Source organism: Podarcis cretensis (assembly GCF_951804945.1).
Source record: "Podarcis cretensis genome assembly, chromosome: 1".
Taxonomy (NCBI): Eukaryota; Metazoa; Chordata; class Lepidosauria; order Squamata; family Lacertidae; genus Podarcis; species Podarcis cretensis.
In genome coordinates this window covers 133,621,500-133,638,544 of record NC_137170.1, presented here as the reverse complement: position 1 = coordinate 133,638,544, position 17,045 = coordinate 133,621,500, and the positions used below count along the sequence as shown (strand labels likewise).

At 44.2% G+C, this 17,045-nt stretch overlaps 1 protein-coding gene and 1 long non-coding RNA gene across 2 annotated transcripts in view; both read left to right on the top strand.

The window, feature by feature from the left end:
* KLF7 (KLF transcription factor 7) overlaps positions 1–5,855 on the top strand; it is a 95,053-nt gene extending 89,198 nt beyond the window's left edge. The window contains exon 5 of the mRNA XM_079982411.1: positions 419–5,855. Coding sequence (XP_079838537.1) covers positions 419–470 — 52 coding nt within the window. The 3' untranslated portion in view covers positions 471–5,855. The remainder of the gene's footprint in view (positions 1–418) is intronic.
* Positions 5,856–9,555: 3,700 nt separating this feature from the next.
* On the top strand, positions 9,556–15,331 carry LOC307220652. The gene is made up of 3 exons (XR_013841020.1): positions 9,556–9,591; positions 10,498–10,606; positions 14,675–15,331. It is a non-coding gene; the product is annotated as an uncharacterized lncRNA (long non-coding RNA).
* The last annotated feature ends 1,714 nt before the right edge of the window (positions 15,332–17,045 follow it).

Genomic DNA, 17,045 nt, shown 5'->3' with positions numbered 1-17,045 from the left:
GACCCCTGGATGGGTAATTCAACTATGGGGTGCAGCGGTCATCTCCACTTTGAGGCCAAAGGAGTTGGCGTATTTAGGACAAATACAGCTTGTTACATCCCATATAATGAAATAACCCTTATATTCCTTTTCTCATAACTGTGTATATTTGTGAGTTGCAGAAAGACACCCACATCAAAACCCATAATTGGTGTTTTATTTGCAAAGCCTGAGCTCAAGCATGCATGGAAGATTCACAGTCATACATTATTTCTAGAGTGTTCAACATGTACCAGGTACTTTGCAAATTCTGCCTTTTTATGGAGCAGCTGTAAGCAGAGAGTTTTCCATCCCGTTTGACGATGATCTGGTATACAAAATCAGAAATGTTTTCTATTGCCCAACCCTGATATATATATTTTTGTATTTATTTCTGCAGGTGTTTTTCAAGATCTGATCACCTTGCCCTCCATATGAAGAGGCACATCTAAATAATAGATCTCTCAGCATGGCCCAGATGCAGACAGACCTGAGCATCCTGGGGGGAGCTGCCTGTCTCTTGCTGCCTTTCAGAGGAAGAGAACTTGATCACCTGTACGCAAACCATGCACTAAATGCCGTCATGCACCCAGCTATACTTAATTACATATGTGTCTTCTCTACACCTTGCCCAACTGGAAGGCAGATGACACCTGAGGAGGAGGAGGAGGAGGAAAGGGGTGCGAGAAGATGTCAGCAAGACACAGATGGTGCTTACAGCACTTCAGGACCGTAGGATTTTTGTTCCCCGTTTATTGCCAATGGAAATGAAAGCAAATGGGAGAGGATTCCCTGCCGCAGTAAGAGAAGAAAATGTAACTTGCTTCTCGATGCAACTTGGATGATAGGGGATGGGGAACATGACTTTTGGAGTTGCATATTTGTAGCACTAACTTTTCTTTTTAAATGGATTTTGGAGGGGAAACTAATGACCTAGAAAAACCAAATCCCAGTTTGGTAGCCAAAACGTTAATGTCTTGGTTCCTTTCTGTTTTTGTTTTCGAGACTCCCTTATGTACGATGCATCCAGGCTCCTCACAGACACTCTGACCTGCTCTGATTATGGTTCTTCTTTATAGAACTGAGCTGTCAAGATCTCTTCAAGTCAATACCAATGGCCTTAATTGGCAGTAGACTGTGCAGTGACACCTGGGACACGCCTACTTTTTTCGCTTGAGATGGTATAGACTTCGTCAAGGATATTTTCTTTAGTTTTGGCTTTGCTTTTCGTTCCTTAAATTTTGTTATTGCACATCATGTGCACTAGGGGACTGTGAAAACTACTGATGTTACTTCACAGTGGTTGGCCAGCAATGTCCCTGAGCAGCACCACAGTATATCTTTGGAGCCTTCACCACATTGCCATAGTTCGGACTTCCTATTTAATTGCCTAATGAAAACTTGAACAACAGCTTCTCTGGAAGCTTTGAACCTTTTTCTCCATGTTCATCAGAACTCATTTACTCACCTGGATATCTGTCTTGGATTCTGTCACTCAGGCATGACTTCAGATTTTCCTTCTGCACCATGGGGAGCATGCTTGCTGCAACCCATGATGATTGGTTAGCAGCTCAGGCTGCTTTTGACCCTTTGACCTGGTCAAAAGCCTGGTTACTGATTTGTGTGTCTGGCACCTGCAAAAAGATATATTTTGGGTTGAGCAGATTTGTAGAAATACGATGATCATCGTGAATGGAAAAGTGAGAACCTCATTCGGTTAAAATAACCCCACGCAGCATTTTTGCTCTGAAGATGAAACCTACTTAAAGTTCTCCTTTCCCATTTCTCAAGGTGATGTGACTCCCCCACTCTCCTGACATGATAAGGTTAAATGAAAGGGATTGGCTTTTTGGTGAGCACTGACTTCCTACCATAAGACAAGTTTAAGCAAAAATAACAAATAGAAAACACATGGGTCCACACTGACCAATGGTTGAACCATTTAGTGATCAATGGAGGTATCACGCTCACCTTTTGAATCTTGTAGATAATTTGATGGTTGTGACTCAAAAGTGGATTAATTTCCCTGTACTTTACACACACACACACATACACACCCTATTCTATATATACATGATGTCTACTTCTAGTTAGTTGGAGCTGGCACTGATTCCAAAGACTGCCTTTTCAAACTATCTCTCATGCAGGTGGAGAGTTAGTCATTGGGAATGGTTGTGTATAGTTAATAATGCAGGACCACCCGTGCAAGATGTGCCGAGAAATGAAATGGGCATGTTGATTTTCCCTTGGTTGCTGCTCTTCCACTCTCTAAACTAGCTCACTGCCCACCCTTTTGACTGTTTTTTTGACTTGCCGACTGTTCAGTAATTTCCTAATTTATGTTTAGGATGCAAAAACTTTAAAAGTTCTTTTTTATATACAGAATATCTAAAATTGTATAATGTAAGTACAGACACAGGGATTCTTAGCACTTGGCCTTCTTGGCTTTCTTTCCATCTTTGATTTCGTCAAACTTAACTGAGTTTTCAAATAATACTCTCTTTGCATCGGAGTTCTTTCAGACGCTGTGGCTATCAGTGCAGATAGAAGGCCCAGCCCTTTAACAGTGGGATGTGAAAAGGACCAAAATCTAACCATCTGTGTGAGGGCAAAGAACGAGAGCATTTAAGGATGAGGGAGGAGAGATCTAAGTTTTATTCCAAAGATTTATGGTTAGCTATGATTTAGAAAATATTGGAGCACTGCTTGCTGACAATCTTGTAGTTCTCTGTATCTGTGTTCACATATTTTCTATTCCACCCAGGAGTTGAGTGGGCATTTGAGAGCCTTGTAGCTCGTTATTTGAATATTGTATGGCAGTTTTAGACTATCAGCTGAGGTGGCTGTCGGAACTTTCAGACAGTGTGTTAGCTGAAAAATCTATACTGTCCAAGAAATTATTCTTGTAGCATCCTACATAATCTGCACACATATCTGTCATCACAGTAATCATTGGGTACCAATATCCATGAATGTTGTCATCTGAAATGTTGTTAAATCCTATTGCCTCTAGAATTCTTAGAGATCATCTATAAGACTTGGTGACAAATTTAATATAAGCCTGTATTTTAAATAATTCAATGTGGGTGGGAGTGGGGGGGGGGGGTGGGAAATATGGGTATGGAAAAGAACAATGTTGATTTACTTCCCCAGTGTCATTTGTGGTCTCGCTTAACATCTCTGCTTCAGAATGTGAAATCTTCAATGCTCGCCCTTTTGCAGCAGGTCAGAACCCTAAACTGGCCCCCTGTCTAATGGCTTCACAAAGTTAGTGGTCTGAAAAAGCACACACATTGGAAAGTATGACCTCCTTGAAATAAATAAGATGTGCTTCTGAGTAAATACATAAAGCCAGCCCAAGTGTTGAGCAAGGAAGAAAGAGACTTTAATGGCTCGGGGATTGCAAGATAGCGGAGAGGAATACTAGGTCCCAACCATGCAACTGTTAATTGGCAGACTGCACCCAACATGGACCCATGGCATCAGTGGCTCAAACACTACTGCTGGCCAGTCAGAATCTGAGCCCCGTGCTGCCACCATCACTTTACGGCCACCACCACCACCACGGAGGCTACCTGGTTGCTCCCCCCCCCCTTGGTCATCACTTAGGTGCTGCAACCTCTGACTTTTTCACCTGTGAACCATGCCTGATGGATGTGCCATCACAACAGTTCACCATGCTTTTGAGGGGTTTCCTTTTTCCATATTACAAATCCTGAAGAAATTGAAATGGAGAGTTTGTAAATAGTTTGAGAACTTGATTTCGGCACTTGCCCCATTTCACCTTTGCTTCGCTGTCCTGTAGAAGTTGGGATTTATTTTTTTCTTTCAGGAGAGGGCTTTCTTGCTTCGTTGGCAATGGTGGACTTCTTTGGTCCTTTGTGCAGTGCTCTCAATGCGAGAGGGAGCTGGGCATCACCTGGTCTCCTAATCCAGCACAAGTAGGCATGGGAGGCAAAAACACAGGAAGGGCTCAGGTGGGGCGAGGACTCGTGGCATTCCAGTTGGCCATCAATATTTCAGAGCACTGCCTGAATCACACAGGTAGAGAGAGGCACACAATTAAGGAGCAGCAAGGCAGGAGAAGGGGCAAACGTTCTCGCTGCTTCTGCCTCTCAATTCTCAGTGCGCCAGTGTGCAAGACCGCTGGTCTCTGGTGGGTCCCATGTTAAAATTTGACTTGAAAGACAACTCTCTGTTTTCCCTCCCAACCTATAGTGGGCACAGTGAGGTTCCTTATATCGTATTTTTTCTGAATGGTGATAAAGTAGCCCTAAGCTTATTATCTCCTCTTGTTGTATTTATGTTTTTTTTAATACAATATATATAATGTCTTCATTTGAAGTGGCAAGATTTGGCATGAAACACCTTTTGCCACTTAGAATCTGGCATTCTCTCTCTTTATTTTTTTTTTCTTTTTAAGGGAAGAAGAGCAATTTCATCCCTCCCCTCCCCCCCCAAAAAAAAATAGGAAGGAAGGAGGAACATATCAAGAATGTATTTATTACCTGTTCTTATTGCAAATGCAGGCGGTAGTGTTGTGTTTTCTTTCTTTTAAATGCTTATACGTGACATTTTTGGATTCAGAAATGTAAGATTGGCCTACTCATTTTGTTTTTTAATTAAAATACATTGACCGCCAGATCGCCCAAGCTGGTGAAACACCAAGCGAATTCAGGATCAGCATACTATCCATTTTGCATTTGCAGGCCCCGATCTCTGAGATTCCCCAAAGCTTCCCCACGAGCCAGCTGTCCTGCCATAGAGGTAACAGGCAATTGTGGGTGGGGAGGGGGTGTTCCATGCATTGATTTAGTGCAGAGGGTGCTTCATGAATGTAGCAATGGGTGTCTATCCTACTGCTGCCTAGCTTTGATTTCGAATTGGGGCCAAAATTGTGCATCTAACTACCTTTGCTACACACAGGTGCCCCCAACAGCTTTCCTTCCATGCAACAGAAGTGAGTCATAATATTGGATTTGACTTGCCTGTTCTTTATGATCTGTTGCCTCCTAAGCTAGAGCAACATGGCTTTTTGAGATTTCAGCAGCCTGATAGGATCAGATGATCTCCCGGAACAATTTCCTGGCCAGGGATATTTTTATTTTAAGAATAATGTTAGAAGGCACCAAGCCAGAAACCAGAAGGTGTGTATGTGTTCCCCCAGCATTTCTCTCCTAAGCAGATCATATAAACCCACCGGAGTCCCTGTTTTGTTATAAAGGGGTGTGCGTCTGTGCGTTTGTATATACTTATATCTATATATAATTTCCTTTTTGCGTGTGTGTTCCAACTTGGTCATTCATTTGAAAAGAAGAAGAGAAGCAATGCCCACATAACAGCCAACAACACTTGAAGGACTTTCATTTTGCACTACAGCACAGCTTCCCTTGCGCCAGATGCGTTTGCCAAGTGCATTTGGAGAACCCTTCTGTCTCGTTCTCTCAGGCCTTCTCTGGTATTTCTAGTATATCGCGGAAGTACCCAATCCTGTAGCCCTCGGTTCTGCCTTTTTTCGGTTGACATTTTATTTTTTTTAAGCTTTTTTATATATAAATATATATATATGAATATATTACTTTGTCAATTTTTTTGGCTGTACAAAAGTCTTAAGATTTAAAAAAAAATATTATTTGTATTATATGATGGTGGTATGTTAATGTTCCAAGATTATTAATGAAGAAGATTTATTTTTGTTACTGGTCTGTTTCATAATTCTTTTTTAAATTGGTATATTGTAAGATATCTATGCAAAAAAAAAAAAAGTTATGTGACGCATTTTTATTTAAGAATGTAATATGTGTAATAAAAAGTAGAATGTGTTTGGCCTGAAAATGGCTCAAGGTGTGCTGGAAATCTCCTTTGGGGACATAAAGAAAACAGATGGAAATAGAAATATAGGATGTGGGGGCCACGTCACACTAGAGTGATGCTGCTGTACAGTTTTCTAGGTAGCATCTTGGCGGTAGGTTTGAACTAGCAGAAACTCTTATACACAGGATTAAATTGAATTTCACCATTTCATTACCATTTAATGGCAGCTCGCCGAGCCCCAAATGCCTATTAGTACAGGTGAGCCCCCAAATCTCAGCTGAAGCTCTCATGGGAGTACAGTGGTATCTCGGGTTACATACGCTTCAGGTTACATACACTTCAGGTTACAGACTCCGCTAACCCAGAAATAGTGCTTCAGGTTAAGAACTTTGCTTCAGGATAAGAACAGAAATTGTGCTCCGGCGGTGTGGCGGCCATTAGCTAAAGTGGCGCTTCAGGTTAAGAACCATTTCAGGTTAAGAACGGGCCTCCGAAACAAATTAAGTACTTAGCCTGAGGTACCACTGTATGGGGAACGGGAGATGCTTGGGATGCAAAGAGCTGACCAATGGAAGCCAGGCCCCCTGCTATGAACTTTCTGCTAGTGTGAAGCCCAACTGAATGGAAACTTTCTACATGCATGGTGGCCAATCCAGAAATTCTCTATAGTGTGAGGTCCTGTCCACACATAGTATTTACATGCAGGGTTTCGTGTGGAGTTTTCATTAAAAGCCACCCAACTCAGATTAATACAGAAATGAGTTGGAAACGAACTCGTGAAGGAACATGTGGCATGGACCCAGGAGTATATGAATTTGGCCGTCCCTAATTCAGCCGTCCTTGGGCAGCTCAGTAGTCCCACTTTGCTTCCCCAAGAATTTTTGGGTGGCTTGTTTGAGGAAGAACACCCCACTTTGCTTCAGATTTCACTCTTAATTAAAATACCATGCCAATCTAGGAATGTACAATACCTGCCCTAACAATTTTTCAGTCACCTTATCCAAACCCTTTCGTCTTACCACAAAAATTGTCAGATGTTTTGCCTGAACAGTGACCCTCCTCACATTTGCTTCGGAGGCTGATTCAGAATTTCAGAGGCAGCCCTCCTTACTCATTTTTAAATAAAACTCCTTAAGGGTTTTATTAGAGGGCCGGATCCCTGACACCCTTTTATTCCTTAGTACAAGAAAAAGGTCTGTATAGTTAAAGCTATGGTTTTCCCAGTAGTGATGTATGGAAGTGAGAGCTGGACCATAAAGAAGGCTGATCACCGAAGAATTGATGCTTTTGAATTATGGTGCTGGAGGAGACTCTTGAGAGTCCCATGGAATGCAAGATCAAACCTCTCCATTCTTAAGGAAATCAGCCCTGAGTGCTCACTGGAAGGACAGATCATGAAGCTGAGGCTCCAGTACTCTGGCCACCTCATGAGAAGAGAAGACTCCCTGGAAAAGACCCTGATGTTGGGAAAGATGGAGGGCACAAGGAGAAGGGGACGACAGAGGACGAGATGGTTGGACTGTGTCCTCGAAGCTACGAACATGAGTCTGACCAAACTGCGGGAGGCAGTGGAAGACAGGAGTGCCTGGCGTGCTCTGGTCCATGGGGTCACGAAGAGTCGGACACGACTAAACAACAACAACAAGAAAAAGTTGCACTGTTTCTAAAGGTGGGCAGTTGCAACTGTTGTGGAAGCTTCTGGAAGATTAAAAGCACTGACTTCCTCCTCCTTTCCTAATAGTAGAGCCAGCCCTTTTTGTGATGGTCTCTACAATGCATCAGAAAGCAAATTTTCAGTGCAGCAGATTATCTTACTTACATATTTATTTATTTATGGCTGCATTTTTTCACTGCAAAGGAGAGGGAAGGTTTGTGAGATATTCTGCCTCAACAGACACAATAGCATGACCAGGCTTTGATATTATGAATCTATTTGCTGCTCTGCCTCAGGGAGCAAAATGGTGGCATGATAGCAGCTACCAGGCAAGAGACCACACCTAGCCTCTTTATTCTTAGGGTAAAAGCTTTAGCTCAGTGGTAGAGCACTTGCTTTGGGTACAGACTGCTAGTTTCCAGGGTGACCATGGCCCTAACTGCCACTTATGTACATGTCCCATAATATAAGCTTTATTTACACAGCTTCTGGCTAGGTCCCGGGACGCGGGTGGCGCTGTGGCTCCACAGAGCCTAGGACTTGCTGATCAGAAGGTCATGATTCGAATCCCCGTGACAGGGTGAGCTCCTGTTGCTCGGTCCCTGCTCCTGCCAACCTAGCAGTTCGAAAGCACGTCAAAGTGCAAGTAGATAAATAGGTACCACTCTGGCGGGAAGGTAAACGACGTTTTCGTGTGCTGCTCTGGTTTGCCAGAAGCGGCTTAGTCATGCTGGGCACACGACCCGGAAGCTGTATGCCGGCTCCCTTGGCCAATAAAGCGAGATGAGCGCCGCAACCCCAGAGTCGTCCGCGACTGGACCTAATGGTCAGGGGTCCCTTTACCTTTACTAGCTAGGTCCCACCGCTGATGTTTGAAGCAGGTGTAAGCCACATTGCATATCTATCCTGTCGGGGTTTCTTTTAGCAATACTTCTCTTTGATGCTTTCCACCTCAAACTAGCTTTCATCTGATCTGAAAACTTAAGCTGCAGTTAAGCAGAGGTGTGTACGTTTCAGATATCATCATCATCATTTATTACTTATACCCCACCCATCTGGCCGGGCCTCCCCAGCCACTCTGGGCAGCTCCCAACAGAATATTAAAAATTCAATTAAAACATCAGACATTAAAAACTTCCCTAAACAGGGCTGCCTTCAGATGTCTTCTAAAAGTCAGATAGTAGTTTATTTCCTTGACATCTGACATCACATGCACAGGTGACCAAGGCTTTTTCACAGTCTGAACTCAGTTCCAACACCTCTCAGGTGGCCGCCATTGCCATCATAAGGTAAGGTAAAAACAAGAGGAAAGGATCCCTGGACAGTTAAGTCCAGTCAAAGGCGACTATGAGGTGTGGCGCTTAGAACAAGGGAAGCATTCATGGTGAGTTCGGGCACCACTTTTTCTTGAAAAACAGCACTGCAGATGACACTGAACAGGAATTTGATGTGAGGAAACAAGCCCACAGGGTGAAGATATTCCCATTCCCTCTGTGGTGCATACAGAAACATTTTTAAAAACGATTTAAAACACAGCGGCCGGGGAGGGGGCGGTTCTGTGAGAAATGACCTCTCTCCCTTGTAAGCTGCTAATGTGCACCCTAAAAATAGGCAGCAGCCACAAGGAGAAAACAGGTCGTTGGTTCAGAAAAAAATGGTGGCCCCAGGGCAGCTGATTAGAGGGAAAAGATCACTCATTCTGTTAGTTTGGCTAACACCGATTTAAACCTCAAAAAAGGTCAATTGCAATATAACAGGTATGGAGAAAGAGATCTACAGTTCCCACAATTCTTTGGGGTAAGTCATGTGGAAGTATTTTTGCTGGGTTTTCCACTGCACTTTTAAAAGTTGGGATGAGCCTGGAAAAGGGAGACTGAGATTGCAATAGGGGTGGTTGAGGTCACCAGGTGATGGGGAGAACAAAACCACACCTTTTAGCAGTCTGTGCAAAACCCAAGCATTCTCCCCCGCCCCATTTAACAGGTTGTCTAACTGGAAAGAAAACGACAGTTTAGTTCAAGAACTCCTAGGATGCGACCATTCTTATCTCTTCTTCTCCTTACCGCCCACCACTATTACGTTCACTTTGCCTTATCATGAAGTGGGTATGCATTTTTCTTTTATTCCTGTTCTTAAAACAACTGGAGATAATTGAATTTTCAGCAGGGGGCGTAGAAATCTTGACGGTGAGGATCGAAATAATCTCACTTGTCATTTTCTCAGCAAAACTAAGTGTTGCTTCTCCTGGGTGGAGATGTTGACAACTTCTACACTCCGTGTTACGGAAGAGGTTGGGGTTTTTCTCTCTGTCTCTCCCTTTCCACAGCAGAAGCCTAATTTCCTGCAATTCTTGGAGAGCCCAGGCAGGAATAGAGGTCAGGAAACTCACTACCCACACAGCTCAGGCAGTGATTAAGAGTGGACACATTTCCTTCCTTTTCCTCCACTACCATTGGAAAGATTTTTGTGTTCCCATGTTTGGGAATTTCTGCATTCCTCCCTCACACATAACACACAATTAATTATGTGAAAGCTTTTTTGTTTTCTTTTTCAGCACCTCCCACACACAATGAATGTTGCGCATCAAATCCTCTTCCCATGCAGTTTTTGTTCCTTTTGCTGCTGTTTGGTCTCTCAAAACAGGATATGGCTGAGTGAAGAGGATCTGACAGTTTCATGGCACTTCTTTCGCTTCACAGGCCGAGGTCTCTGCTTCCACCCCGGCCATTCCTAGCTTTTAAAACACCTCTGCTTAGCGGGCGTGAGGGGCACAGAGGACAGGACTGCTTCAAATAAACTGCGCCTTGGCATGTTGGCATGTCCAGAAGTCCTCGCCAGCCCTGCTTTCCTGCACACTCAGCGTCAGTGGCCTGCCCCCTAGCTTGAGGGCAATTCTTCTCCAATTCAGAACGTGGTGGTGTGGCAACACCGGAGTGGAAATCACTGTTCATGACGGGCTCCCACAGCCTCCAGATGCGAGATTGCAGCATGTTTTCTGTTTCTCATTACAGTGCAGCCAGCTTGGACACTTTCCCCTAACCAACTGGAAATCCCCAAAGGGCTGGAGAGCACTTTAACAGCTGAAGCAAAGCTCCACAGGAAATGGACTCCATGTGTTAGGTCAGTCCTTTCACAGAGTATGGAAAGAGAGCAAGTTTCTCTTCCCATGTTCTCCTTCAGTGACCTCAATCTGTGTCCTCCATTCTTTGTGGTCTCCCTCAGCTGCACAGCTTTCTCTCTCTCTTTTGCTGAGTCCCCATTTCCTTTTTCTCAGAAGACTGGTTACTAAACAGTTATTGAGAGCGTCCGCTCTCCAGTTATTTTCAACTGCAACAGCTATTAACCCCTGGTGTGCCACCCGCTCACACAACCTAACACACTGGCACACCCTTAGGCTGCTTCCGACCTCTGAAGGAGTCATTACTCAGAGATGACCCATTAAAATGAATGGCTATGTGTTATGTACTGAGACGAATAGGATCCAAACTGCAGCAGTCTGATCAGTCCTAGAACAATAGGATCCAAAAGGCAGCAGTCTGATTGGTCCTAGAACAATAGGATTCAGAATGCGGCAGTCTGATTGGTCCTAGAACAATGCAGCAGTATGATTGGTTGGCAGGAACCACCCAATCATGCTCCAGATTGAAGTGAATCCACAACCTGATTGGCTTACAGTAGAATTCCGGAATTAGCCAATCATGTGCAGCCCATTGTGTAAATAATGTATATAAAGCAGATACTTTGAGGGGACTTTCATTCATTCCTCCTCACCACCATGAGCTGAATAAAGAGCATGAAATCACTTTGCGACTCTGAGTATATTTCACTGGCGACGAAGGTGGGATCCCGCTGAGCTGACTGCCACACACAGCACCGCAGCACCGCCACCTGCCGCACCGCTGCCTCGCACCATGTATCCAGGCTTCAGCTCCGGGACACAAGGAACTCAGAATGGCAACCGACAGCAGCTTCTCGCCATTCAACCCAGCATCTGGAGACTGGGAAGCGTACGCCTCCCGTTTCACTGAATATATTTCACTATGTGAAATAATTGGGATCAATTCATGTCAGCGTGTCTGTGCTGGGCTCAACTTGGGGCTCGCACACACTTTGCTTGTCCCACACCTAGAAAACACAGGTCCAAGAGGTTTGCTTCTTGTCCTGGGCTTTCCTAGGCGTGGGTCCAAGCGATTTTTGCTTTCCCCAGTGAAACGCGCTGTTTGTTGGTGAATTGGAACAAACAGTGATCGGTGGGAAACATGATTGCTGTCTGGTCCAATTCAGTGGTAAAATCATGTTTCCTTGGACAGGTCAAGCCAAGGTGTAGACAAGCCCTTTCTTGGGCCTTTGCAAGGTGGAGAGAGCCCAGCTACCCATGAGGTGGGAGAGAGCCATGGCTGGTTCTTGTAATCCTCCTTTGATGCCCTCCCACCTTTATTTCAAAGCATCGGCAGCCATTTCCTAATTTGATGGGAGGATAATTTGATTGGGGAACGGGTGTTGTGTGGAGGGAAGTGTTTCTAATCATCCTTCCACACCCAATGGCAAGTGTAAATAACCCTTCTCTCTCTCTCTCTCTCTCTCTCTCTCTCTCTCTCTCTCTCTCTCTCTCACACACACACACACACACACACACACACACACACACACACCAATCCAGCCTCAGCGCTGCCAGCTGCTTGTCCTCTTCGTCATTTGCCTTCCATCTCCACCTGGTGGCTGTTTTGTATAGGACCAGAAACAAATGGGCAAATGACTAGAACAGGGGTAGGCAACCTAGGGACGCGAGTGGCACTGTGGGTTAAACCACAGAACCTAGGACGTGCCGATCAGAAGGTCGGCGGTTCGAATCCCTGCAACGGGGTGAGCTCCCATTGTTCGGTGCCTGCTCCTGCCAACCTAGCAGTTCGAAAGCACACCAAAAAAGCAAGTACATAAATAGGTACCACTCTGGCGGGAAGGTAAACGGCGTTTCCATGTGCTGCTCTGGTTCGCAGCTTAGTCATGTTGGCCACATGACCCAGAAGCTGAACGCCGGCTCCCTCGGCCAGTAAAGCGAGATGAGCGCTGCAACCCCAGAGTCAGCCATGACTGGACCTAATGGTCAGGGGTTCCTTTACCTAGGCAACCTAAGGCCCGGGGGCCGGATGTGGCCCAATCACTTTCTCAATCCGGCCCGCGGATGATCAAGGAATCAGCGTGTTTTTACATGAGTAGAATGTGTGCTTTTATTTAAAATGCATCTCTGGGTTATTTGTGGGGCATAGGAATTCGTTCATTTTTTTCCCTTCAAAATATAGTCCGGCCCACCACATGGTCTGACGGATGGTGGACTGGCCCATGGCTGAAAAAGGTTGCTGACGCCTGGGCTAGAGCATCTTTGGTGACACGGCAAATGCCTCGTTGCTCTCTGCAGATGCAGCAGCAAGGTGGGACCAGGTTCCATCAGAGGCTGGGCAATAAAGTGGGCAGTTTTGCTGGAAATGGACTGCAAGGAGCTCCCACTATCAGTGGTGGTGCTGCTGCAGTTTCCAGCACTGCTGCTAGTCTGCTAGATTTTATATATATATATATATATATATATATATATATATATATATATATATATATATGGGACATGGGTGGCGCTGTGGGTTAAACCACAGAGCCTAGGGCTTGCCGATCAGAAGGTCGACGGTTCGAATCCCTGCAATGGAGTGAGCTCCCATTGCTCGGTCCCTGCTCCTGCCAACCTAGTAGTTCAAAAGCACGTCAAAGTTCAAGTAGATAAATAAGTATCACTCTGGCGGGAAGGTAAACGGCGTTTCCGTGTGCTGCTCTGGTTCACCAGAAGCGGCTTAGTCATGCTGGCCACGTGACCCGGAAGCTGTACACCGGCTCCCTCGGCCAATAAAGTGAGATGAGCACTGCAACCCCAGAGTTGGTCACGACTGGACCTAATGGTCAGGGGTCCCTTTACCTTTACACATATATATATAAATAAATTATTATTATTATTTTATATATTCTTCGGACCACAGACTCCTAGGTAAATCAGTCCTGTGACTGTATTCAGATTATAAGCTATTTTTTAATGTTGTGAACTGCCTTGAGGTCTACAGATGAAGGGTGATGTAAAAATTTGTTTGTTTATATTAGCTATTAATAATTAATAATAACTATTGGTGGGCAAAGGTGTCAATTTTGCATCTCTGGGTTTTCTATTTCCCCACCCTCAAATTCAGCTCTCCACATTTGCATTAATAAAAAGATCTTCATTAAAATTGGTCAGCATCTTCGAACAAATGTTTCCCCACCGAACATATTTTTGTATGGCACTTTTGGCTAATATACACATTTTTGCAAGCAGTTTTCCCTACTATGATGCGTGTTAATGACACCCCCCCCCCACTAATACAAGCATTTTAATGAACACTTTACCCTGTTGTATGCTTTTATGTATCCATTGCTTGGCTAGAAAACTGCACTGCAGAGTTCAGAGAAATACAGGTTTTTAAGAGTGGCCATGCAGTCATGGTCCAGCAACAAGCAGAGGACAACAGGTGCCGTGCCATGTTTCAGCTGATGCATGCATGCGCCACAACAGGCATAATCTCAGAAAGGGTCTTCCTTTCTCTGTGTGAGAGAGAAGAAGAATGCCTGTTTTAAGCCTGCAATTTGTCTTTTTTTTTTTTTTTTTGGCACAGATCTCAAGCAGAATTCAAATCTTCTGGCCTATCACCGTATTTTTCGCTCCATAAGACGCACCTGACCATAAGACTCACCTAGTGCATTCTTTAAAGGGAGCGCTGAGCAGAGCCTGTATGCATCCCAGGCTCTGCTCAGCGCTCCCTTTCACGAGCCGCGTGGAGCGTGTGTGTGTGTGGCGCTTGCAGCCCCGGAAAAGCCCCCAAGAGCCACACACACACACACACCACGCGGCTTTTTAAAGGGAGTGCTGAGCATAGCCTCCCGCCTGCATTCGCTCCATAAGACGCACACACATTTCCCCTTACTTTTTAGGAGGGAAAAAGTGCATCTTACGGAGCGAAAAATACGGTAACTGAGAGAAGCTCAGGGCCGATTGTTCAGCCCTAGCAAATTTGGACTGAGTTGGTGTGATTTATTTCGTTTATTCCACTAAGCCTGGGGTGAGGCACAGAATTATGCAATGCTAATGGCAGGCTCTGTGTTAACTCTTATTGATAGCTCTGCCAATGGGGCCCATGAGGAAGATTTGGGGGAAGGAACTATGAAGCGTGAGAAAACAGCCTGTAGACATCCTTCCACTACCAAGCTGGAGCTTGTGGGTATGGCAGCATAGCATAACGCCTGAGCTGTGGACCAGATAATTTCTATTCACAGGGAGTGCATAAGCTGTCCTAAATGAAGTGAGAGACTTGTTGCACCTACCTAAAACACCTGGGGGGCACCAGGTTGGGGAGTGCTGATCTACTATGACTCACAGAAGCTCACAACGGCTTCTGAGATGGGTTCCCCCCCATCCCTACCTTGAGATGCTGGAGATTGCATTTTTGTGAAATTTTGTGTATTTATTTTAACAAATATACCGTATTTTTCCGTGTATAAGACTAGGCTCCCCCCCCAAAAAAATGTCAAAAATTAGGGGGCATCTTATACACGGATATATCTCCCCCCATTTTCTTAAACCTGAGTCCCCAAAAATAGGGGGCGTCTTCTTATACATGGAGGCGTCTTATAGACAGAAAAATACGGTGGGTGGGTGTGTATAACAATATAATTTGAGCTCTATACAGAAGCTGCAAATTTAGTTTACATTATTAAGTTCCTTTCAAAGTTTCTATGTCCACAGTTCAATAAAACCAGATTTTTCCTCTGTGGTATTTATTAAAGGTAAAGGTAAAGGTACCCCTGCCCGTACGGGCCAGTCTTGACAGACTCTGGGGTTGTGCGCCCATCTCACTCAAGAGGCCAGGGGCCAGCGCTGTCCGGAGACACTTCCGGGTCACGTGGCCAGCGTGACAAAGCTGCATCTGCGAGCCAGAGCCGCACACGGAAACGCCGTTTACCTTCCCGCTGGTAAGCGGTCCCTATTTATCTACTTGCACCCGGAGGTGCTTTCGAACTGCTAGGTTGGCAGGCGCTGGGACCGAGCAGCGGGAGCGCACCCCGCCGCAGGGATTTGAACCGCCGACCTTTCAATCGGCAAGCCCTAGGCGCTGAGGCTTTAACCCACAGTGCCACCTGCGTCCCTGTGGTATTTATTAGGTATTGGCAAATGACTATGTTTGGTGTCAATTTGACTATTTTAGCAATCTCTGTGCTTGTTAAAAAGCCATTCACTCATTATTGGAGACTACTGTTTATGTCTCCCAGTCATGGTTGCAAACCATCTTTAGGGAACTGATAAATTCATTATTATAATTTACAGTTTCCATCAACAAAATTAAATTAATTAATACCTAATTCAAACCCAGGTCACATCTCATTATTTCAGATACTATGGTTAAAACTATGAACAATCTGACTGTACTTCTACAGTTTTGCTTAGGAAGCATTACTTTCCCAACGTTTAAAGTGTATTTCTGAAAACATAAAATCTCATGGGAGTCAAATATACTGTGCTTCACGTACCAGCAGTGACCTATTGGATCCCAATTCTGTTCCTCAATTGTTATTAAGTTGTCTTCATCCAGTTTAGAGACCTTGAGCTATCATTGAAATATAGATTGACCGAAGAGCACAATACAAACACATTTTTAACAAACCGTAACAAAGTGATCAATGCCATCTTGAAACTTATATCTAAAAGAGGTCTATCGTGTGCAAGAAAGAAATTATTCCACAGTTCAGCAAGTCTTACCTTTCCAGAATGATTGATGTTGAGGAAGTGAGTGCTTATCTTGTTGATTCTGATTCCCAAAAGCAATAAAAGAAGATTCCTAGCAGAATAAAAAGAGTTCTGTTTAACCAATGTCTTCATCAAATAAATTCCATCTGCGAGTTTCTCCATCACTGCCAAGGTCCACATCCTTTTTGATTGGGGGAAAGTGGCAGGAGAGAGGCCATTGTGAAATGCTCTGAGCACATCCAACGAGTGCCAAGGAACATCCCTTCTTATATTCATGACACTGAGGAAGGGGAAAATAGGAAGAGAGAAGGGCATGGACATAGTTTTCACACCATTAACTTATAAGAATTGGAAGAGGACTGGAAGAAGTTCAAGAACTATCTGCAGAAATACTGCAAAGTTTATGAATGCTAAAATGATGTTGGATATGAAAATAATATGGCATTAGTGATAAGTGTTAAAAAAGTATGCAAAAACGTAGTAGAAAAAGGGCGAAAGAATAAGGTTATATTATGTCAAAAGTAAACAATATGTTAAAGGTGTTTAACCATAAGGAGGAAAGATCGGAGACATAATAGAAGTGATTACAATAATTAGAAATGAGTTTTGAAGGAGGGTAAGGATTTGCTGTATCTGATTGGACAAAGAGGAACACAAAAAAGGGAGGCGTGAGGAAGTCAAGAAAGAAAGTTTTGTAAACATGAGTTTAAAAATTGGAGTTTTTATTTTATTTTTTTCTTCTTTTTC